At 41.9% G+C, this 25591-nt stretch overlaps 1 protein-coding gene across 1 annotated transcript; it reads left to right on the top strand.

Annotated features, from left to right (window-relative positions):
• The first annotated feature begins 1720 nt into the window (after nt 1-1720).
• On the top strand, nt 1721-23748 carry LOC118789391 (OX-2 membrane glycoprotein-like). Its single transcript, XM_036545792.1, has 8 exons — nt 1721-1770; nt 4592-4743; nt 5036-5111; nt 5458-5775; nt 6621-6950; nt 11821-12105; nt 15764-15865; nt 20882-23748. The coding sequence occupies exons 3-8, from the start codon at nt 5042-5044 to the stop codon at nt 20890-20892; spliced, it is 1116 nt and encodes a 371-aa protein (XP_036401685.1). The 5' UTR covers nt 1721-1770; nt 4592-4743; nt 5036-5041; the 3' UTR covers nt 20893-23748.
• Nucleotides 23749-25591: the final 1843 nt, after the last annotated feature.

Raw genomic sequence — 25591 nt, 5'->3', positions numbered from 1 at the left:
GTGATCTTGCTTTCTTCTGTTTAGGTGCTGGTTTTTGTTTGGCTTTTCTGTATGTAAATCCCATTTCATTCAGTCGATTTCTTACAATTCTGTCACAAACATTCACTCCTGTTTCTGCCCATTTGTTTTTCATTTGTTTTGTTGTGCATTTTCTATTTTAAAGGCATATTGCTTTGAGTTTCTATCCTGACAATTTGACGTCTTCCATGGTCTACCTGTATGTTTTCCTTTTATAAACTTCCCATTTTGTTTATACTTGCACCAAATTTTAGACACAGCTGACTGGGAACAACCAACATCTTTTGCCACACTCCGTGCTGGATTTCCTTCTTGAAGGAGTTTTATAATCCTTTGCATGGTTTCAATTGACAACTCTCTTGTTGGGGCCATGTTTCCTTTCAATTAGTCAAGTTCAACAGCTCGTTAAGATCTGCAAGCACTCTCTTGTAGCTGCAGACTAATTTGCATTTTCATACTTGTGCCGGTATTTGTTTTAGAAATGCAAATTACAATGTAATTCCATAATTTTTTTCCTCTACTTCATTTGGAAAAATGTATGCCATTAATTAAAATAATTTAATTTAATTTGTTTGAGGTATGTTTCATGAAGCCAGAATGTTCAGCTATTCAACAAAATTTGTTTTGTGTCATATCTGTGATTTGTTTATTTGTTACGAAGTAAAAAAGCTGGGTGAACATCTTCTAAGTGTGGTGATTCCATAATTTTTGCCAGGGGTTGTATGCAAAAACATACTCTGGATACTCTCCTGTTGCCATGTGGAAAAAGGTCTTGCAGTCTGATAAGCCCTAGGTTAGAACTTTTTGGCTTTAATTCCAAACAACATAAATTCCAAGCCAACACAGCCCGTCAGCCTACAAACACAGTCCCTCACTAATTCAGCTGAGGATAGAGCTCTGGAAAAAAAGTTGAAGGTAAGGAAGAATTTCACCTTTCAGCATGGCAATGACACAGACATACAGCCAAATCCACAGTAGAATGGCTGAAGAAACTGAAGAATTTTTTTTTTTTTTTTGAAAATTTTGTTTGATGATTAATTGCTTTACAAATAATAAAAAGGCCATAGGAAATCATATGCACTTTCAGAGCCGGGATATCTTTATTGTATGTTGTCTAAAACCACAACATCATATAATCTACATGTTACCCTTAATAAAAAAAAAGGTGTTTGTTGATACAAAAAACAACATAAATGCTGTGTATTTATGTCAAAAGCAAGAGCACCACTAGAGAGCAGCCTTCAACGAGAAAAGGAAGGACAGGGAGAGGCCAATTATTTTCGGCCAGCACATGCTCAGCTCACTGTAAGCCTATCACTCGCATATGTCCGTGTAGGGAAAAGTGACCATTTGTTTTTATTGCTGTATTTTTCTACATTTACGGGACATAGGCCTATCCTATGGCGATTGCAGTTTGTATTAGGTTACCACATTAGCCACCGATGTGGCTAAAGCAAAGTATTAAACTTAAATTAAAACTATTTGGTAAAGATTAAGGTTTGCGTGCTATTGTTTTAAAAATTGCAAATCCAAAAGTTTCAATATTTCAGGTGAGTAGCCAGCTCTATTATTGTCTTCCGTACTATTGTTGTCACTTGTTTTAAAACAGAAAATCTGCCTTCGCGTTATCAGAAAGGGGCGTAACTTTCCTGAAGGGGTTTGTTATATGCGAAGTCAGAAACATGGCATTGATATTCATACAAGCACGTCTACTTTCGCTCTGCGTATGTGGTTAACAAACTACCCACAAAGGTAAAGAAATTTTGTTGTTGCCGGTTTGAAAAGTAGCTACCACCTGTTTGTTGTGCTTGTATTTTACTTAACGAAATAATATTAATGAAAGTGTGATGTGCAGGATACTGAGTCTGTCAGCCATTACATTTGGTTTAAGGGACTTAGTTATTAGGCTAATAAAATTAATGTAGGACTAATTATTTGAAATTTAAAACAATAGCCTACATGTAAAAGGCCTTTCCGTTGACTGATGTTAGTGCCTTTTGCGCAACTTTTAATTTTTTATGTAACATTGTGCCTCTGAAAAGATTTTGACTTAGCCTATATCGTTTTTACTCGTTCTCCATTCAGAAAGCAATGATTAATGTGTTCCAAGACATGCCATGGTAAATGCCCACACATACATATGAAGGCAGCGTCTTTATGTAGCACATTGCGGAGCTTCATATTTAAAGAGATTTGTGCCTTGTGTAGAAATGAAATAAAATGCTGTAGCACATGTGAATAAAGCGCATTTAAACTGGATAATGAAGCCTGTCGCCTCAAATCTTGCAAATACAATGCTTTGGGTGTCCACGGTTTCGTACTTAGAATGCCGGGGAATGGTAAAAGAACTTGCTCAAATCAACATGTTGGCGAACTGGGCATGCAGAATGCGGTGAGGACACAGCGGTGCACCAGCTGTACCAGCGATGCATACCTTGAAAGAGAGTTTGTGAGAGTCGTAGTCTCCGTTATGTAAGGATGGAGATGTCACTTTTGAGGTCTCTTTGATTCATTTATCTTCATTTGCCTCTTTTTGACCCGTTCAAAAAGCGTAGTGGGTGTTGTCTCAAAAGGTCCTTTCCGTTTGCCCCTTTAAATTCCACTCGTTGTGGTGATGGAGTGTTTCTCATGATTGTCGGTGTTACATGTTGGCGAGGTGGCTCCGGCACTTGGCGTCGCAGTTTTAAGTCCTCGTAGGTCCAACAGAGCCAATTGTCTTTGAAGCGTATGAATTTAATTGGAACTTCTAAACAGCCCGTCTTTCTTCAAATTACTTCTGGGTCGTTCTGACGAACAGCAAAACCAGTTGATTTTTATAAAGTTGATGCGAAAAATCCATTTGTGTCTAAACTTTTTTAAAGAGGTGGGGGCGGCGCAGTGTAGTTTGGAACGTTGTTATCGGGAGTGAGCTGAAGATGTGAGTATTTAAAAAAATATTTATATTATTATTTACATTAAGTATAGCAAAAGTGTGTTCTCAAAGAGGTTTAGTGATGTGATCTAATATCTTACTTGTATTGTGAGAATGTACTGAATTGTCAAAGAGAATGACAGTATGACGGGATTGTGATTTACCGATTCACTTATATGAACTTGGAGAGCTGGTCCAAGCACCCGACTTGGTTTTCCTCCACAAACTGAAAGGAGTTATTCTGTATACCAAAAATCATCCTTTTAACTGCAGATAACCTCTATTGTAAGAATAGTCTTTGAAGAGTTAGCATCTCTCTCTAATCTCTCACGTGCAAGGTGCATAGTTATGCTAAACCTGTTTCAGGTTTGTCCAGGATGACACATTGGATGACTAAAATTAAAATACACTGTTGAGAAAGATTCTGATTTCAAGTGATTGCAGTATTTTTTGACCCATGTTTATGCAATATGTTAATTATTGGAATGAGCTGCTCATTGTAAAAGAGCCAAATTAATCTCCATGGAACAGCTTCATACAGAGAAATGCAGGGGGTTTAAAGTGGCCATTTAGAGCACTGATTGATGTAACCCTCAGACACCTATGCTGTCACATGAAGAAGCCAGAGCAATATCCACTTCTGTGGAATAACCAGCATTGGGTGTAAAAGTCAAAGTGAGATCTTCATTTTCTGGGGTGTTTGCTGGCAACATCTTTTTAGGTAACTTTTCAGGTTGAACCAATGTCTTCTCAGCCCTACTGCTGCCCATGGGAACGTGAATGCTTCACCTGTGAATTACAGCATATCCTCATATTCTGTTCCTGTGGAATGAAAATGCTTATTCCCAGTATTGCTGTTTTTTTCCACTTCTGTAGAAAGTCTGCAACATGTTGCCCATTGTGAAGTAATTATTTATGAAAAGCACAATACAAACCTTGTCGTCCTGCTCAGGCTATTGTGTGAGACAATACACATGTATTACTGTTGCAAAATGTACAACGCATTGTTCCACGTTATCAAAATACAGTAGCAATGGAATTGAAAATATTCAGTGTAAGCACAACAGAACAAACATCACAGCTTTACTATAAACGTCTAGCTGTGGAAAAGGGGAGAAAGTTTTATTTTGCCTATAACAGTCAGTCTGTGTGTTTGAATGCAGATGTTAAGCACTATTAAACCCCTAATGAAACTCCCATAAAGCCCTTTGTGTACCCTTTTTGTAGCTTTCGCAAGCACACAAACTACAGACAATCTGCGCTGTTTTGCGAGCATATTCATTTACTCCATTTACGCAACTGGTGTCAATTATTCTGTGAATTATTTCTTTTATTGTTAATCAAGGAGGATAAAGGGGAACAGGTTGAAAGTAATGATAGATTTAAAGGTAATGTTTCAGCCTCCCCTGTTTCCAGCTCACCAGCCGCCACTGCAGGTTGTGCACACACAGGACGCTGCAGGTATTTTAAAGCCAGACGTGGTGAAGTCTAGACATCAAAGCAACCCTTATTATTTCCATGTGATGTCTTCCCTGTCGTCGGGGCAGGTTGAAAGTGTAACTGTGTGCACTTCATGCCAGTCTGTATGTTATGCTGAGAAACATCCTCCAAATCCACTCGGCACTGTTGTGTTTTCCATGATCAACTGACCTCCACCTGAAGTCCGTGCATACCAAACTGGGCAGAAGTGTTGAACTGCTGGCTGCGTCTCAAGCCGCTCTGAGTCCACTGTGGTCCACAGGAATCAGTGTGAATAAGATGAGGCTAGAGTGATACCAAGCCCATGACAGCACAGCCTTCGCTGTGAATGAGAGGTAAGTGTGGATCTATAGACCTGGGGTTGAGTGGATGACAAGGGGAAAGATGCCTAAGATGACTAAGTTCAGACTGGTGTGAAAGCACTTTTTTGATTGATATCAAACTTTTGAAAAGTAAGACAATAATAGCTAATGATAATGGTAAATCGTAATGGTAAAATATTCTTTCTGTTTTGTCTATTCTGTTCTAATCCTGCATTCAGCTAGTATGAGTTATTAGCCGGAGTGAGAGGTGAGGTGTTGCCCAGCTCATTGGCAGGGCAGTGTGAGACTGTGTTCTCCTCTGCAGATTAAGATGTTTGGTGCCGCTCTGCCACCATGTCTGCAGCTCTGTGTGTCCCTAGTGGTGGTGTCCAGAATACAAGGTACCTTTATCGCTGTAGCGCTAAACCAATGCTATGTTTTCACAAACACGCTTCCCTCCAAGAGGAATGCATCAATCAGTGATTTTGGTTGATTCAACTCAGTGCTCTATTCAGCACCTGCAGGTCCTGCAGCCTATGGTCTTTTCACAACAGGCAACAGAAGTGAGGCCTCACACATAAAGATAAACACCTTCTCACAGCTGGGAACAGCTACAAGCAGCCTGGGCAGAACAACTTTAAAAGCTTGGTGATGATGGGATTGTCACTTTTGCTTGAGGGTACATGAGATGACAGGAAGCAGAAAGCAGTTTGTGAATGTTCTGTGTCTTGATGGCTGTGCCCCCAGGTGAGGTCACCACCCTTACACATGTCCAGGCCTTGGTGGACAACCCATTCACAATAGACTGCAATGTGACCGTGGGCCCGGGGGAGACACTGAAGCAGGTCCGGTGGGTGGACTGGCAGAACCAGACCCTCTTGACATATTTGGCCGATCAGCCGGCAAGCATCATTGACCCCCGCGTAGAACTGGTGCGCTCCCTCCATGACCACAGCGCCATCGCCATCAAGCGGGTGCAGCTGCGGGATGAGGGCTGCTACAGGTGTATGTTCGATGTGTACCCCACTGGGCAGCAGGAGCGCCAGGTCTGCCTGTCCGTCACTGGTGAGTCCTACGGTGTCCTGGAGCTGCCAATTGGAAAAATGAAAACAGGCGCAGTGGGACAGTGAATGTTGGATGACTACAGGCAATGCGCCGCAAATAGTACTTTCAAAGGAAGATGGACATGGGTAGTTACATATAAAAGCCACTTTTGGGAGTGCTTGATTTGATTTCGGGTTCTATTTTGTTTTGGCTGAATGCATAGTATTAACAGTCTGCCAACCACTTTCTCTGTGTGGCTTAAAAATACAGTCTTACAGCATCTGATCAGCATCCCTGAATTGTCCTGGAGAGTAGCTGAAATCCCTGGAATGAATGCATCAATCTTTCAATTTATCCCTGAAAGCTGTAGGAGCAGAGCATATTGTTTCTGTGATATTCAAAATGTAGCAGCAATGGAAGTGGGGGTAGGTGGGTGCTCTAGGTCACAAAGGATCCTTCTCTCATCTTTTATTTATGGTTTTGTTTTTGTGGGACTTTGCGTGGAAAACTGCAGCAATTCCTCAGCTCATTCCAGATAGGGTGAATGGGCTGCGTTTAACCACTGCCAGTGGTGTGGTTCTAGGGGGAAGCCAGAATGAGAGACAATCTTGTGGTTTTGGTCCAAATTCACACTGGAGCTGCTGCACATCAGTGAGTCTGCTAGTGTGGATAAGGAGTTTGTAATTCAAAGGTTGCAGATTCAATTCCATGCCTGGGGAACTGCTGTTGTACTCTTTAGCAAGGTACCAGAACTGCTTCAGTAATACTGTATATGTTTAAATGCATATGAGTCCACTTGGATTTGTGTGTTTTGGCAAATAAGTACTATGTAGAAGCCAATTTTAGTATCTGTATGTTGTCTCTAGCAACGGTGACTCTGGAGGGGAACAAGACGGCGGTGAGTGGAAAGGCAGCCACCCTGTCCTGCAGGTATGGCCTGCCTCAGAGGGTCCACCAGGTGCTGTGGAGGAAGACGGCAGAGCAAGGTGACACCAGTGACGTGGCTTCTTTCTCCAAGCGGACACAGCCCGTGGTCCACGAGCCCTTCCGGGACCACATGACACTGAGCCACACCCTGGGCGAGACACGCCTGTCCATCAAACCCGTGACAACTGAGGATGAGGGCTGCTATACCTGCGAGTTCCACTCCTACCCAGAGGGCAGCAGGAGCGCGGTGGCCTGCCTCACAGTCTATGGTACAAGCGTGCATGGCACGTGCATCAGTACGCAAGCATGTGCTTATATTAAGGCTTATATGTGACCCCATTCAAAACAATGAAATACTTTTGGGTGAAACAAAAAAAGGCAGCTGGAGTGCTACAGGAGTTACCAGTAACAGGCTGACTCTAAAGTAATGTATCAACCTTTCAATATAAAAAATAATAATAGTAATGTAAGTTTTCTTTTTAGTGTGGTTTCCCAAAGGGCAAGTACACTACTATTCTTGTGTCCCTTATTATTATTATTTTTATTATAATAAGGGAAGCACACTATTTGCAAGCACACTATTGTTATCTGATGGTTTTATTCTTTTTCTTCTTCTTCTTCTTCTTCTTATTCCACCAAATTTTGTCCCGCTTCTCCTCCCACAGTTTTCGAGATATCGAGCCCAAATCAACTTCCGGTCTGACCCCGATCGGGTTGCTCGTATACAGCTAAGCCGTACCCACACTCGTTCTCTGGTTTTTGTCGTTTTTTCAACCCATTTTTTCCTATAGACTCCCATTCATTTTCAAAATCACCCCCCTCACACTTCATGGCCTTCCCACTCAGTCACTTCTCACCCCATAGCCACCATACCTCACATGTTGCCTCAGATCAAATCACCATCAACACTCATTGAAAGCCATACTGACCCGCACTCGTCTTTTTGTCATTCACTCATCCCTCCATCCTCCCATTGACTTCAATTCATTTTTCAAAGTCTTACCGCTCGGTCACTTTTTGGCCTACGGTCATAGTACCTCATATGCTGGCTCAAGTCATGCCACCCAACACTCACTGAAACCTATACTGACCCGCACTCGTCTTTTTGTTGTTCACTCATCCCCCCATCCTCCCATTCACCTCAGTTCATTTTAAGGTCTTACCGCTCGGTCACCTTTGGCCCGACAGCCACTGTACATATGCTGCCTCAGGTCAAATCACCCAACACTCACTGAAAGCCATACTGACCCACATTCGTCTTTTTGTCGTTCACTCATGACAGGAGTAAGGCATGAAAGAGGAGTTTGTGGAGGGAGAGGTGATTAATTCAAGCATGACTCCATCACTGTTCTCATCACACAGCCTTCCTCTGTGTCTCTGCCTGCTGTAATCTTAGCCAAACAGCAGCATGTTTGTCTGCAGTGCAGTCACCAGCCCTCCCCATACCAGTCCCGAAAAAGAAGCTTCTGCCTCCTCTCTCTCTCTGCAGATTACACACTGCAGGTCTGAGGCGGGACTGTTGGTGCTGTTGGAGCTGAGGGAATGACAGGGCCTGGCTCTTCCACCACCCCCCACCCCCCGTCCTGCCTCCCAAGCCGCCCCCCCATTTAATTTTTTTTTTTCTGTAGCTTGTCGTTTGAGACAGGGGCACGTCATCGTATCAATCTAGGGTGATATGGGGTCTTTATCCCCTCTGTCTGACAGAGAGAGACCATGTGATTGCTCCTCATGTAGAGCAATTCACAGGCAGGGCTTGCTATCTGCTGTTTGGAGACCACAGTATTCAGCATTAGGCCCTCTTAACTGACTAAATTTCTCAGTCTCAGTTTAGCCCATCTGAGCTCTCTGGGTTTGGATATTTCAGACTCTCTTTGGAGCAAAACATGACGGCTTTGATCTTCAAACATATCTTCTGAGTTTTCTGGTGTGAAGTCCAAGCAGGCAAGGACCTCCAACATTCCAGATATCTGAATCCACATTCCCCCTTTCCAGCAGCTTCTCATCTCTATTCTCATCTCTATCCTCCAAGTCACATCCTCCAGTACCCAGAAAATTAAAAACAGACTCTCACCTCCATTTTTCTCCACCTTTCCAGTTTACTTCATTGTAAGGTGCATGTAACAGCAGTGTATTGATACCTCACAGAAAGAATATGTTCATATGTACACATATGAATGACACAATTTAAAACAATATGTACAGTGGATCAAAATTAAAAACCAAAGACACAGATGGTGTGGAAGGGGTGGGTGGGGGTAGAGGGATAGGGGAAAGGGAGGAGATAGGAGAAAGATAGACCAGATGGAGATGAGTTTTGAGTCTGGGCTTAAAGGTTGAGACCCTGTTTGACTATCCAACACAGGCTGGGAGACTATACCTGGTCCCTAAAGGAAATTGACCACCTGTTGATTTCTTCGAGATGGTGGCAATGGTGAGAAGCGCACAACATGGTGTATAGGTCCACTATGTGGTGTGTAGGTCCACTATGTAGGATGGAGCTAGTCCATGCAGTGCCTTATAGATGAGAATCAACCCGATATTTTATCAACTTGATATTTTACAGGGAGCCAATGTAGTGCAGCCAGGACAAGAGTGATGTGCTCACACCTCTGTCTGGTCAGGATTCCCACAGTAGGGTTTTGGGTGAGTTGTAGACAGGGTTGGGGAGTAGCGGAATAATGTAACGTTGTTACGTATTTCAAATACAAAATATGAGAAACTGTATTCCGTTACAGTTACCATTTAAATTGATGGTGATTAAATTACAGTTACATTTTAAGAATATTTAGATTACTGAAGGGATTACATTGGATGTTTTTCATTTAATTTCATTTATTTTTTTTATTTAATGTTTATTCAGTTGGAAAATCTATCCAATGATAGGCAACTCTCGGGTGTATCTCCCATATGCCCCTCACAAAAAAAAGAAGAAAAAAGCACGCAGCCTGCCTGACTCACAAGACAGTAGAATGGAGAGTTAGACAGAAAGCAACCAGCGCAACGCGTTTATGTCATGGAAATACCAGGACCATTTTACTTTCAAATTTGGCAAAGGTTGCAACATAACAGTACAATGCAAGCTGTGTTTGCCAGCAATCAAACTACTAACTGCTTCAAAAGAGTCAACCTCTAACCTGAAGAAGCATCTTGAAGTAAGTTCTCTTTTTCATTATTTAAACTAATATTGGTTGCTAGCTATCTTACATAGTCTGGCTGCACTGGATTAGCTATTCAGCTAGCTAGTAGGCTAGAAGGTATAGTATTAAAGCTAACTAGCTAACGAGTAGATACAGTGACAAAACAAGTGACATTTCACATGTTCAAAACTGTGATTACTCCAACAATTTTACACTACGCATATTATACATTAAATTGTTAAGATACTCCTTTCTCACTCACAATGTATTTAGGATGGTTCATGCCTTTTCTAACTCATGTTTTCGCGTAATGTACAGTTTTTGAATTAACATTTACAGTTCTGAAGAAACTTTGATGAAATGCCCATAGATTATCATGGGGGTGCCAAAATGTTAGCCACAACAATGCTAAGTGAACATTCTAAAAATAACTGTTCAGAACCTTAGTCGGACAAACATTCTTTAAAAAACCGTTAAGAACTTTGAATGGCTTCTGTATTTCGGTAATGAGAGAAATTTTATTTATAAAGTATGTTAAAATAATCTGAAAACTACATTTAATGTACTGTTGTGGTCATTTCATGTACCTGTTTGTAAAAAGAATGTATGTAAAATGTAAAAAAATGTAAAAAGTTCTGTAAAATAGACCTTTTAATTAGTCTTTTTCCTTCATCATAAAACATATTGGTAATGAGAATTATACTGGTGTACATCCTTATAAAACTTTCATAAAATGCTTTAAATGTTTTTTTTTTTTTCATGTGAAATGATATCATAATTAAAACATATAGACTGTATTTTATGTATTGCAGTAAAAAAATCACTTAAGTTTAGCTATTTAAATTTTGACATCACTTGGACATAGTTTGTGAGAATCACCCAACTAGTATATGCCACATTCACACTTTTACTTACATACTTTTAAAAATTAAAAACACAGTGTTCAGAAAGTAATCCAAAGTATTTAGATTATGTTACTTACCTTGAGTAATCTAACAGAATATGTTACAAATTACATTTTAGGGCAGGGATCGCCAACCTTTTTTCATCTGAGAGCTACTTTGAAAAAATTAGGCATCAAGTGGCCGAGAGCTACTCATGTCTTATATTACTCACACTTATTCACATAATGTATCAAAACACTCAAATTAACCAGCTAAATTAAGCTACTTTTTGTATATACATGTATCAAATGTCAATATCCAAAGCTCACATTTTAAATCAGAAACCTTTTAAATTCACATCAATAGCATGTCAAATGTATCTTCTGTATCCATATGTTTCAAATTTTAATGTGTCAAGCTCACATAATATATCAAAACATCTTAAATTCACATCAAAGTCATAGAAAACATAGAAAACATTGCTACGTGTTTATGGCTACTCAAAAAAAGGCAGCGAGCTACCGGTAGCTTGCGAGCGACGTGTTGGAGACCCCTGTTTTAGGACAAGTATTCTGTAATCTGTAGTGGAATATATATTAAAAGTAACCCTCCCAACCTTGGTTGTAGAACAATGAATGCAGTGTTTGCACAGTAGGACTGAAGTGTGTGACTGTTGTTGTGTAGGTGCACTTTGCAGAGAAAACATGTCCTCCCAGTAAACTAAATAAAACCGCTGTTACAAAAAGATTTTACTTTCTTAGTGTACCTGTTTGAGCATGTGTAGTTTTGGGCACAATTATGTTCACAACACTACAGTTACAGTTACAGTAATCTATTCCAAAAGTGCCAGAACTTTGACAAAAATATATTAAATTAATATGTCATGAAATTTCTGCGTCTGAGAGATTTCATCTGAGATGCATAATTTACTGTGACCCTGATCCCTGTTCATAGCTTACATACATGTAACATGAATTAAATGAAGGAAAAAGATGAAGCTTGAGGAAGTGGCACTGTGTGCTCTATACTCTGAATGCATTCTGTAAAAAGATATGTCTGAAAGTCAATTTTTGTGTTCCAGTGTTCATGCTGACTGCTCTCCTCTTCTCCCCTCTCAGTTCTGCCCAAACCTGAGGTGACCTACAAGACCACGTCGCTGGGGGTGATTGAGGCCAACTGCACCGCACTGGCCCGGCCGGCGGCTGAGATCATCTGGAATGTGGAGGGAGACAACCGAACACTAGGCCCGCCTGTGTCCTCTTCCTTCCAGCAGGGGGATGGGACCACACTGGTCGTCAGCACCCTGTCCATTCAGGCCGATCTGATCGAGGACACGTCCGTCAAGTGCCTAGTCTACCACCGCGGACTGGATTCCCCCATGTCTGTGTCTATGAACACCAAGAGTGAGTACAGTTCTCTCTGCTTCCTGTGTGGCTCCAGCTGCTTTATCAAACATCAATGTATGGGGGTCTACTCATTTATCATTCACTTTTACTCAGAAGAAATTAGTGATGGCTAATTTTCTTGGGGGTCTGTGGAATCAAAGGTTAAAAGAACAAGAACACTGGTAACATCAGCAAAAATGGAAGAATGAATTGATAGCAATAAAAATGATAATAGGTGGAGCATAACAAATTATGTAGATGTGAAAATCTGCCTGTTCTGTGCCTAATGAGACTAGAGGTCATCAGGCAAAGAGGGCATTTAATGCTGTTGTTTGTACTTCTAAAAGGAGGTGTTTGTCTGAAAAAATAACTTCTTTTGTCATTCAGAACAAACCTTTCTGCTGTAGTAATGGCAGTTTGAAATGGTGTGTCCCGGTTTGTGTCCTGATAGATGCACATTATGGGCAGTCTCTGTAAAAGGCTGTCACCAAATTAGCTCTAGCCTGTGGTCACATGCCCCTTAATTAAAACCAAGAATCGTCATCATCAGATTGAAAAATATAAGATCAGTCATAAATAATGTCGATTTTAATAGATGGCAAGTCATCAAAAATAATGCTAATGCATGTATTGTACTTTGGAATTAACTCTTCGTTTGGTTAACATCCTTGAAATACAGTCATAGCCATCAGCATAAAATTGACCAATTTACCTAGCTAAGTGCATGTTAGCTAACTAGCTGTGTTTAACCGTAGTATTCATCACTGTAGAATTAAAGTTAAAGACTTAACTCAAGTTAAAGTTCCCTGCCAAATTCCCTGTTGGCATGGTTGTGTAACTCCTACTACTACACCAGTGGCTGTTCCCAAGGCACTCCCTAATAGCAACTCCCATCCATAGCTCTTATGAAAGGTGCAACAACTCTTTGAAGGCATATGCTGTGGGTTGGAGGGGAACACGCTCAGTGGGTCAGTCATGTCAGTCATAGCCATCATAGGCATCTTCCTCCATGGTGATTGTTGAAAAGTATAAAACTAGTCTGACAGATTGCAGTATGGTGGGCATCCATAGAGAGTGTCAGCAACCATTCATGTAATGTAAGCAATGATGTATACGTACACACACACACATATTTTGGGTTTTTTGCACCCTGTGCAGCACAGTGAGAGCGGGCACTATTTAGAGGATAGGTGCTACTCCGCTGACATCATCTGAATGCAGTGGGATGAGGAAACCCTGGCCGACATACCTGCCCCCATCCCCAAAACAAAGCGAGTTTGCTCCAGTGCTGTGCCCGCTCCTGTGCCTCCTGGAAGATGATGTAGGCAATTTCAAACCCATGTGGTAGGGCTTAGCCTGTACTTGGCTTGTGTGTCTTGGTGACTGAGCTCGTTTTTTGCTTTTTTTTTTTTAATAGTGTTTTCCTTTATGATGATACAGTGGATTTATTGAATTGAAGGGCCACAGTAGGTTATTTAGTCCAGAGCCATGGGATAAATCCACGTTCATACAGGCAGCATTCCTTTCTGAAGGGGGGGGCTCCATCTGAAAAATGAGAAGAAAAAGTCAGTCTTCAAAGGCATGTCATTCAGAGGTTTCTGTCTGAGGAGTTCCAATAAGGTTCTTGTTACAACATTTCTGTAGTGGGATGCACCCCAACAGCACTTCAGTCCAATGTCCTGCTTTTACTCAGCAGCAGATGTGCCTGTCCTCACCAGCTGCTCTCTGTGGTGTGGGATGTCAGCCTTTCAAGTGGCATCTGTAGAGGGAAAGCTGACATCTTTGACTGGAGTCCCTCTGATCCCAGCAACACATCCCATTAAAGTAAACATGCATAGACTAGCCAGGGCTAGAAGCTTTTCTGAGATTCCATCACTAACTTTCAGTCTGTTTGCCTTTTTGAAGTTATTTTTTTTTTTCCAAGTCTATCCTTTTATTGGTAGTTTTATCTCCTCCCCTGCTTGTTAAAGAGGCAAAAATGAATTTCAGGGCCACTGTACATGCACTAATCTCATGCCATGATGAGTCTAATAGGAATAGTATAAAAACCTGAGTATTACAGTATTACAAGTGTTACAATTGGATATTATAACTGTGTTCAATATTTTCAGAATGGCAAGCAAAACTATGAGTATAAATGAATGTGTTCTGGCAGCATCTATGTGACTTTTGCACATTTCCTATATATTCCATTTTTACTGAAGCAGACATACCTTTTTAGGATTCAGCTTGGATATTGGCTTTCTCGTGGAGAGGATATTATTGTATTTTTAAAAGTAAACCTTTTTATGTAGTGCTTCTGTGAGACCACATGAAGCACAGCAGTACTGCAGAGACACTGTTATTCCTGGCTCATGGCTCTCGTACTGGGAATAATGTTTTGGAAATTTTAGTCTGTAAAGCCAAAAAGATCAAAAGATAATGTTTGTGCATTAAAAGCACATAAGGTTCTCTGCAAATAGCATGGGCCTCATTGTTTTGCTGCACAGTGCTTCAGCAGCACAATCATGGTGCTTCAGATGATTTCAGTAATCACTGTGGATTTTAAGTGCACAATAAGACTGAGGAGTCTACCTATTAAGGGGGTCAAAGGCCAGATGGTCACTGCTTCAGATAATTAGAAAGGCCATTGAATGTATTTTGAAACAATTTTCAAGAACGTCTGTAACGTTTTAGCTCTGTTTCCTTGCTGAAATGATGCCTTTCATGAAAGAGATTTTCTGAGAATTCCCTGACCATGTTATGTTCTGTAAAGTGAAGTAAGAAAACTATTATACAAAACGTGTTGATTTTCCTGGCCCTTTGATTTTAGTCAGACACAATTATGGTTTGAGGTATGTGAAAAGACATAAACATAATGTATGTTTTCCTGAAAATCACAAACAAGAAGCTGGAATGTTAAACAAATAGTCTTAACAAGGATACCCCCACTTGCTGTTGTTCTAGGTCTGTCTCTGGTAACTGTTATAATTAATAGCAGTTTATGAATATACTGTAAGTGTATCACACACCCTCAGCAGTATATTATTCTGACGTAATGGATTTGTGACCTCTGAAATAGCTTTCCCTCACCATGTTTGAAAGATTTCAAGTACGTTTTTTTTTTAAGCATAGTGTTTTAAAAACTATCCTTCTATATTGTGCATCATCGTTATACCCCTTAGACCCTTAGAGAAACCAACTGTTGCACCATATTCTGCTGTTCATTTTCCCTGGTGGAGCAAAAGCCCTCCTTCACCAGACAGTATGTCTCCAACCGGATTCAGAATGGATTTTTCATTAATGTGTTTTTCTTAAATATCTAACAATGGTATGTTACATTTGTTTATATGGTGCTGTGACTCTCATTGACAGTGTGTTGTGTGTTTGTGTGTACTTTATTTATTTATTTTTTAAGATATTGTGGGCCTCTCTTACTGATAGTGAGTTGTCTGTGTTGATGGGTCCTTGTTTATGGGTGTTGTGTCTGTCTTTTTGACAGTGTCCTTTGTGTTTCCAGGTTGTGTATTTCTTCATAGTTTGCTGCGTCTCTTATTTCTGGTGTACTGTCTATTTGTGTATTACGTGTTATGTCTCTTTCATTGACAGCGTGTTGTCCCTTTGTGTTAGTGTGTGCTTGTTGATAGGCTGTGGTGTCTGTTATTGACAATGTGTCCTGTGTGTGCTTGCGTTGCAGTTGGAAAAGCCCTCATCATTCTCATCTCTGTGACGACCATAGCAGCCATCCTCATCCTCTGCATGTGTATTTGCCTGTGGAGGTGTTTCCTCCGCAGGGATGGTGAGTCTCTGCTCCATTTTTCCAACATTGGCCTTGAATCCAGATAAAGCCTTTCACACTAACCTCAAGATTCATATCTTTAACATCCATCCAAAGCTTTGCTCTGTGTAAGTAAAGCCATGATGTGGACCTGGGTCATGTCACTCCATGGATATTACAGCAGGGTCATGTGACTGCGGTCATTAAGAACCTCTGTCACTCTACCCAAACAGGACACCAAACCATTCCTAAACTGAGAATTACACATAGGCTTTCATTACTTTCAGTTGCTGAGCTGTGAGAAGGATTGAAGACCATGTCCTGGAAAGGATTGTTGTGTGACCCTAGTGTCTAAACTATGGCTGCTCTCCTCTAAGAATAAGGCTGGCACCGTAAGGGTTAAAGCCCACAGCATACAGAGGTAGAACGGTGCAGAGCTGTCACAGGCCACCGGAAACAAATCTCAGCCAATCGTGTTTTTGGCGTTGCCTATGACATCTCCCCTGTGGATGATGGCAATGCCAAAAGGTGATGGCACATCCTTGGGAAAGGCAGGAAAAAACAGATAGCTTGCAGTGAGAATTTCGTAGTTGCATTGGGTGTATTTGATCTGATGTTAGCTGAAAGAAATTGCAGTACCTGCTGAAATTCTTTCCCTAGTAGTGTCATATAATGTGGGGTGACTCTGAGGCTGAACCAAATCCATTTCAGTATGACATGCACTTTCTGCAGTGGCTGCAGTCAAAACTAAAGGCTCCTCCATGGAGTGAATTATGGAGGTTTTGTGCAGTAGGGCATACTACTAAATGTGGCCCTGCTGTAAAGCATGCAAGGGGTCGTGCACCCGCCCTTGCATCTGCTTTTGTCAGGAAGAAAAATATTTCCATTCTTTTGCTGAGAAGGTCTTGTTCCCTGTGTTTTGCTGGCAGCATAATCACATTCATCCTCAGGCCTTCTGTCTATGTGGGTGATGGTAGGCCTGATTCCTCACATTAATGCTAATTGCAGCCCGTGGTTGTTGTGGATGGAGGTATGGTGTAGTCAGCCCTAACATTACTGGGGAATTCTGTTCTAAGGTATCCCTGGGGGGGTGTACCTGCCACAGAGAACCACACAGGTTGGTGGAGTCTGTACCATCAGGGAAATTCGTACAAAAATATACAGTAAACTCAACACTTACCTTTTAGATTTTACTGCATTTGTAATGCATTTTCTCCCATTATCTGACGGCAGTGATTTGGTATGAGTGTTGTCTTCCAGCTCCTCATTAAGGTAACTGTGTGACTCAGGCTGAAGGTGGGTACCATCCAGATCCTACGTTTCCCTCACTCATAGGAAAGGCTGTAACAGAAGAGCAAGGCCATGCCTGACAAATCAGCTCAGCCCCAAAGATATGTGTGTGTGTGTGTGTGTGTGTGTGTTTGCGCGTGCGTGCATGTGTGTGTGTGTGTAATATGTGTGTGTGTGTTTGCGCGTGCGTGCATGTGTGTGTGTGTGCAATATGTGTGTGTGTGTTTGCGCGTGCGTTCGTGTTTGTGTGGCTTTGTGTGGCTCTGTGCAGTGCCAGGACATGCTCTGACGCAGCTCCTCTGAGTGCAGTTACACAAAGAAAACCCTTTTTATAGAGAGGCCTGACTAACACCCTTCACACGCCCCGTTCTGGAAGGGCTCCTCTCAAGACCAAAACCCCTTTTAGCAGCTTAACCTTAACAAAGCTTTCACCCACCCGGCACTGTCATCAGAAGTATGACACAGTTATATTTTCTACAGTATAAAGAGATGCATTTCCTTAACAAAACAAATCTGTTTTCAGTATTTCAAAATTTTTTGTCAGTCAACATGAGTTTATTAAGGGGTAGGAGAGAGAGATGTAGGTGGAGATGGGGGGATATAGGTGGAATAGGTATTGGTGTCAGTCGTCTGTCCTCTTCTGTGGGAAAGAAGTGACTAGTCACAGTCCAGCACACAACAGACAAAAGATGTCCACCATAACTGTGCCAGCTCTGAAAACTGGCCTGCATGGGGGAGGAGAGATGCAGCTGCAGGAAAGCACATCCACACAGGCAGACAGTGGGTCCTCATTCTAGCATGTCACTCCCTGAAGAGTGTTCAGAAATATTATCTGGAATCAGTGAAAATAAGACATAGAGGTAATTCAGTGATAGAAAGGTCTCCAAAACGGTATCTACAAAACTACAGTTTTTGACATCTGCAGAAATGTCACAAATACTTGTGAATGGAATGAGCAGAATGTTGATGCATACCAGATGCAGTGCGTTCTATAGCATTATTTTCCTGGCACAAATGTCTACAGCAAAGTTGGACCTGCCAGATGCTCTTGCAAAGGGTTAGACTGACCCCGTACAAAAAATTATACATGTAGAATATATTTTAATGTTGATCAGTGTGTTGAAAATATGTAATTGAATACCATTTTGGTATATTGTAGTATATTTGTGTTTTGAATTAATATGTGTTAAATGTATTTGTGATATATTCTTGGGCTGAAGAACCTATTTCTCAATATATTACAGTGTATTTAGTGTTTGCTTTGCTTTGAATATTACATCTATGTACTGTAATTTAACACATTTCAGGTCTCCCTTGTGACTAGGGGATCCTCTCGGTAGTGTTGTTGATGCTTAGAAGCAGGGAGGGGATTGTGACATAGCTGGACCTCAAGGTCTTGACCCCTGTGGTTTTCCTCAAAGATGGACTGCGGATAAGGGTGGGAGGAACGAACAACAATGTTGACCAAAGCTGTAAGCAGCGTTAACCACATGGCATATAGGCTTTTATGAATGTGTAAAAGGCACTGCTGCTCTGTAATCCACAGCATTGCAAAGAATGCCAGGAAATTAAATTTGAGAATTCCAGTAATGAGCTGTTCTATATCTGTGCATGTCTGGCATTTGTTAGATGCAGATTCAGAGCACCAGTTGGGTTTTTCAAAACTTCATTACAAGATAAATTGCTGTGGAAACACTGCTTCACTGCCATTCACATATTCACCCAACAAACTGAGGCAATGACAATTAGTGGTTAGGCATGTATTGTGATGAAACAGGAATACATTTCTACCAAAGAAGCAATACATTTGAAATCTAGAAATTACCAGAATGTATGTGTTTGTGTGTCTCAATATACTCAATATACTCATACATTAGATAGGGGGTTTTGTATGTTTAAATCACAGAATTTTCTCGTTTTCCAGTTTTCTGTCCTATAAGGTACGCATCATGGAATGAGATGTTTTTCTATGAAGGCCGATATTGTTGGTCAGATAAGACAGACTTATACTGAAAGCTCAGTATTTATGGGCCTCTGAAAAGGCAGGAAGTACAGGGAGTGACCGTTTCCTGTCCTGGGAAGGAGGACAGTGTGAAACTTCCTCTTGGCGGCAAGAGGAAGACATCGGTCACCTCTGACAGGCCATAAGAAATCCTACAAGACAGGGAAGGCAAACTTTATTGGTGCGGGAGATCATTGCTTCCTTCTAATTACATTTTCTGAGAATGGACTTGAGGAGCTGCTTGTTTTCTGGCTGTGTGATTGCGATCCCTTTTCAACCCCTCACTGCTTGTCCTTGCTCACAAGCAACACCTACTGGCAGAAATGACTAATTGCTAATATTTTGAGATTGTTCCAAAATCCCTAGGGGATCATGGGATTATCATGAAAGACCAAAATCTCTATGGCACCATTGCGCAACCATGGTTTAGGAATAAGTTAAATTATATAATTTTAGAAAATATGCATATCATCAGGTTATTAAATTACTTTGCATGTTTTGTGTAACCGTCTACTTGAAGTTGTAGAAGGTGAACTGACATCCATAGAAATCATAGACAAAACTTGGCTCCTATAAGAAGTCAAGTATGAAATGAAACTCTTCTCATCCCTCCATCCATCCATTCTTCTCACCTGGGATTAAGTAGACACCCTAGACACTCTCAAGATCAAAAAGACGTTTCTGAGACCCGTGGGCACCAGGGCACAAATCCAAATGCCTGCTTCATGTTTGATACCCAAGGTTGGAGGAGGCTGCATCTGCAGGACTTTCACTACTGCTTTGCTCAGCTTGCTGTGAGCCAGTGGAGATTTCAGTAAGTAATCACACAGAGAGGTTTTCATCAACACAGTTACTGCTCTCACAATAATATTTTAGATAGGGTTCCAATATCAACTGAACATTTGGGAGTGTTATTTTTTGTTATATTTTGTTTTTTTCCCTTTAGCACAGATATATTTTGAGACCAGTCCGGCAATTTTGCAGGTATTGAATGACATTGTGAAATTCTTTAAAAGCAACATGGGTTCAAAATCAAGAGGAGGAGGGCTGATATCCCTTCGAGATATGAAAGCAAACATCCTGATGGTGGGGCAGCTGCGAAGTTATTTAGACAGGGTATTCCTGTCTAATGAAAGCAAGTGGCCCACCATGGGTGCTTTTGATGTGCCTCTATCTGGGCCTGCCACATTTTGCCCAGTACAAGCTCTCCTGGGTCACAGGAAAAGGGTGCAGTCCCAGGACCTGTAGTGCCTCCACCCCCACACTGATTCCCCTGCCCATGGTTTCCAGCCTTGCTTCTGTGAAAGATTACCAGGCTGAACCATGTCTTGCATGGACTTGCATATTTTAGGGTTCAGCCTTTTGGCTGCTGAAGTTTCTTCAGCTCGCAAGCAGAAAATAAGTCTTCGCCCAGTCTTAAGTATCACTCCCTGTACATTACATAAGCACTCATAAGCACTGTGGAAGAATGTTAACTACAGTCCTGGGCTGTTACACTGCCTGGTATTAAAGCAAAGTATCCTTCATATGATACGCAGAATTATGAGTCACTCCCATTGTCTGTTTGTATGACACACTGGTTCTCTGGTCATTGTAGCAAAGGTGGCACAATTCCATGACCTTAGCCTTTATATTCTCAGAAGTGGAGCTTGTGGAACTGTCCTCCTCTCCCCCATCTCTCCCTTTCTATTTCTCTCTTTTTTCTTTGTAACCCTCCCTTACTCTTTCACACCCCTCCTCTGCAGATTGCTGCTAAAAAGTGAAGTTTGGCCTCACCCTGCTCTGATGGGGATGGAATCAGAAGAAGGAGAGCAACACCAGAAAAATGCCATGGTTGGGCTTTAAGAAGAGGACAAATACAAATCCGTACTCCATTTTCACTGTTTAACATCATAAAGAATGAAAATATATAGTTTGAAACCCACAATATGACAATTTGTGTACATGGTAATGCGGCTTGGTTAACATTTACAGTGCTGGTGTTAAAATCAAAAGCTCAAGATTCTAGAATGTTGAACTCCATTCCTCTGCTGTAGAAGTCAAATTTGTTCAGTATTTAGATTAGTATTTAGAGGGATGAAGCCAGCTGGAATCAGTGAAAGAAATGCATCTCCATATTGTGACAGGGACATGTTGTGACCATTCTGGGCTCTCTGCCGAGCTGAGGCCCCCATCCACCCAAAAGAATTGTACAGTAGGAGCCAAGTAGCCAAGTAGCATTTATCATATCTTATGTTGCCTGTGTTATTTACAGAGGTGCCGTTGGAAAGCTTTGCAGTAGTTATCCGTCTTGTTTCGGTGTTCTGGTGAAATGGCGGATTTGAGTTGGGATGACATTTTCCCTGCCTGAGAATTTCTCCTTATGACATAACCATTTGGAAAAGTCACAGAGTACACAACTGTTCAAAGTGAGATGTAGTTGCTATTACTAATGTTACTGTGTCTTAACACTGCATTTGGCAAAGAGGATGATGTCAAGTGGTCATAATACTGCAGCTAATGTTGTATTTTATACAGCAGTCATGGTGGTTGGGGGAGTGGCTTGTTTCCTGTGGAAGATTGCATTTCTAGATTGCTCTGAGGATATTTGTGGTCTTGTATCAACCATATGACAGGGGTTTAAAGTTGGAAAAGGTATGACCTTCAGAGCCCTGCCCCCTATCCCCACAGCCTGAGCTGCAGATTGCGAGGTCAAATTGTAGGGTCAGGCTCTCTGGTCATGCTGGGCTGGTGCCTTGTCCTTAATGTATTAGAGCAGTGCTCTCTGCTGCATGACCGTGACAGCGGCCCCAGTGTCTGGGAAACCTAGCGATGGTGCATCAGTGTCTGGAGCATGCTCCTGCATGTGACAACCATTGGGGGGCAGTCTGGCCCTCGCAGTCAAAGTCTGCTGCACAGGCTGGTGCTGGATTGTTTTGGATCCTGTTGCTAACACCTGATGCATGGATAGACCTGTCCTTAACTCAGTATCCAGTCTAAATCTAAAGCTGAACAATTCACTGTGTTTTAGTAAAAATGGACAGTAACTCAGTGATGGATATCTTGTTCATCTTTTCATCTCATCCTTTTTTGCCACTAAAATAATGGATATTGTGTTAATGAATGCCAGAAAACCTTACATGTATTTTAGATCAAAGCACACTTTTTGCAGGGTTTGAATTATGCTGAGAGCCGGGATGGCCCAGCCCCCTTAGTTCTGGCCAGGGCATCCCTAGTTCCATTTGAAATCAAAGTTTTAGGGGCCATTTAATTCTTTCCTCGTATTCATTAATTCTAAAACTGGTGTGATAAATTGCTGTCTCATTGGGGGTAATTTTCAGCCACACTGCAAGGGGCACTGTTTCTGCTCAGCAGCTACTCTCTGGTGGTAGCAGGATCACGCTTGCACATACGTTTACTGTTGTTTGTTCCCACAAGCTACTAGCTAGCAGTTGAAAACAAATCCAGTGACAAGCTGACGTGAATCACCTTCCCCAATACCAAGTTTTAGATGCTAAATTATTAATAACAGAGAGAGGAAGTAAAAAAAATGTCAAAACAAAAGAAAATTGACTTAACCATGTTTGGTTTTACCAAACGTGTAAAGCACAACAAAGAAATATATTAATAGTTTGCTGGCTGTTCCGCCAGTTTCAGTCATGCTAGCTAATTGGCTGCTAACCTGCATCTCCCTTTCTGCTTCGACTTCAACTTCTTCGTTGTGCTTGACACGTTTGGTAACTCTGCAATTTGCTTTTGTTTTGAAATTTTTTTTACTTCCTCTCTCTGTTATGAAGGCCTCTTAAGAAACTGTCGTGTCTACACAAGGCATGTGAATTTTGTGATAATTGATGCTACGATGTATTTTTGTGTGGCAGTGGCGACGGTCAGTGAATGTGAATGTCATAAAGTATATTATTTCTGTACTTAATAATTTTGATGCGCAGCACTAATAGTGAAAATGAATGAAATGAAGTAAGAGGTGTGCACACCTTGACGTTTCAGGCAGATCCTTTCTTCAGTCTGCTTTTTTGGTAGTCATGTCAACACATTGTTTCCTTTATGTTCAGCACTAATAGTGATAGTAATCTTTCTATGCATTTCAGTGGATTTTCTTATTGTTAGTGGTTATGGTGTGTGGCATTTTTGGTCAGATAGATGTGGTTGACAGTGAGATGTTTATGGCCTATTGCTGTAGGTAATTGTTGCCTCACGTACAGTATTTGCTCTGATGCGATTCATTTCCGTATCATCTCTCCATTTATGCATCCAGGTGAATTTAGTAATAATTCATGATACCTGTGTGTTATTATGGTGTGTGGCAGAGGTTGAGACAGCTGTCATCCAGTATTAACAATGTTTTCATGAGGGTGGTTTTGTAATAAATGTGTATGGTGCTGCTTTATAAAGATGGGAAAGAATGAGTATGAAACATTAAGCGTGCCCTTCACAGTTTATGTATTTTATTATATATGACAAGACAAGCGAAAGTTTTACCTTGTAAAAATGTTTTGGCTCCACTTGAGAAACTGTTAGTCTTACTTGGCAGCAGTGCCATGTACGGGTCAGGGAACTGATATTATAACTAGAATGTTTCAAGTTTAAATCGCAAATGGGACACTGCTTTTATACCCCTGAGTAAGTAGCTTCAGTAAATATCCAGTTGTATAATCTGATAATATGGAAAAAAAAAAAAAAGCTTTGTGAAATGCTGAAATTAAGATCATTTGCTAAGTAAAAATATATATATTCTTATATATGTTATGTTCTGTTATGTTAAATGAATTGATTCTCTTTTAAAGACTGTTTTGAGTGTTGGATTCATCTTTGAATTCAGACAAAATCAGTGAAAACATGTTAAATCTAAGATCTAAGATTTTTCCTGTTTTGCCACATGTTGTATAAGAACAGTAGTCAAAGCTGCAGAAAATGTACACTGACATTAAAATGAACTGACACTAAAGTAAGATCATTCCTGTTTATTATTTCAATACCTATTATATATTTTCTTTCCTGATAACGCACTCAAACACACAAGCAGTGATGTGGAAATGCCTGGCCAACAGCCTGTGAGGTAAAACTCCAGATGTGTGAAGTAATGTCAGCACCACAATTGATGAGAAAAAAAGTCAAGAGAAAATCTGGCATGTCTGATCCTGGATGAGAAGCTGAGTAGAGTGAGTCATCAGTGCTGGGGAGGCAAGCTCTAGCAGTGGGCTTTCATGGTGTTCCCCACGCTCTGGGTCATCACTTCCTGTTCATGAAAGCCAGTAGGGAACACTGGTCTATGGTCTTTGCAACAGGTTTTCTCATAGGAGTGAAAGGAAAGGGCAGAGGGAGAAGAGATTTGGGGTTTTTTGTCTACAGTTTCCTGTCAGGCAGCACAGGCTAGGACTCAGTCGCAGACCCAAAAAACGCGAGGGCAGAGAAACACACGGCAGAATCAAAAACCAGTACACAGGCAGGGTCAAATCCAGAGAGGCAGTCCGAGGGCAAATCCAAAAACGGGAAAGTCAGAACGGGCAGGGTCGGAAAACGGGAGGGCACGATCAGGCGAACAAAGCAAAGCGGCAGGCAAAAAACGGAGTCAAAAACAGGCAGGTCGAAATCACAAAAAACAGCGAACAAAGATAACACGGGGACGAAACAGGCGAAAAACACTGTGACGAACTAGCAAAGACTGCACAGCGAGCAGGGCATATAAAGGGACAGACCGACGAGGGGATGAGATGCAGGTGCGCAGGTAATCAGGCGGAGACAGGGCGGAGAGAAGGGCCGGGCAGAAACACAAGGGAAAAAGGAAAAAAAAACCAAAAGCGCAGGGCTAGGAGGCGGGAGCACTGACAGTACCCCCCCCCCCCCCCCTACGAACGCCACCAGGCGTAACAGCAGGTGAACCAGGGTGCCGGCGGTGGAAGTTCCGGATGAGGGCAGGGTCCAGGATGTCTCTGGCGGGGACCCAACATCTCTCTTCGGGGCCGTAGCCCTCCCAGTCCACCAGGTATTGGAATCCACGTCCCTGGCGCCGAACCTTAAGCAGACGGCGCACAGTGTACGCCTCCGCTCCGTCGATCAGGCGAGGTGGCGGCGGAGCCCGGGGAGCAGGGCAGAGAGGACTGCGGACGACGGGCTTGATCTTGGAGACGTGGAACGTGGGATGGACGCGACGGAGGGAGAGCGGGAGCCTGAGCCGGACCGCTGCAGGACCAATAACCTTGGCGATAGGGAAGGGGCCGATAAAACGAGGAGCCAGCTTTCGGGAGTCCACCTTCAAGGGAAGGTCCCGTGTGGAGAGCCACACTCGTTGGCCCTGGCGATAGCGAGGGGCTTTGGAGCGGTGACGATCAGCAAACTGCTTAATCCGGGCTGTGGAACGGAGCAGCGCGAGCCGAGCACGTCTCCAGGTACGGCGGCAGCGTCGTATCAGCGCCGCCGCCGAGGGTACGCCGACCTCCTCCTCCTGGGCCGGGAACAGG

The sequence above is a fragment of the Megalops cyprinoides genome, chromosome 14 (assembly GCF_013368585.1).
Source record: "Megalops cyprinoides isolate fMegCyp1 chromosome 14, fMegCyp1.pri, whole genome shotgun sequence".
Lineage (NCBI taxonomy): Eukaryota > Metazoa > Chordata > Actinopteri > Elopiformes > Megalopidae > Megalops > Megalops cyprinoides.
Note: the sequence above shows the minus strand (reverse complement) of the source record. Positions and strands in the feature narration are given on the sequence as shown.

Excerpts from the sequence above, each read along its gene's own strand:
- LOC118789391 (XM_036545792.1), top strand. The coding sequence starts at position 5,042 with ATGTTTGGTGCCGCTCTGCCACCATGTCTGCAGCTCTGTGTGTCCCTA. Across the intron at positions 5,776-6,620 it reads GGTCTGCCTGTCCGTCACTG|CAACGGTGACTCTGGAGGGG; the intron begins GTGAGTCCTACG and ends TGTTGTCTCTAG. Across the intron at positions 12,106-15,763 it reads TGTGTCTATGAACACCAAGA|TTGGAAAAGCCCTCATCATT; the intron begins GTGAGTACAGTT and ends CTTGCGTTGCAG.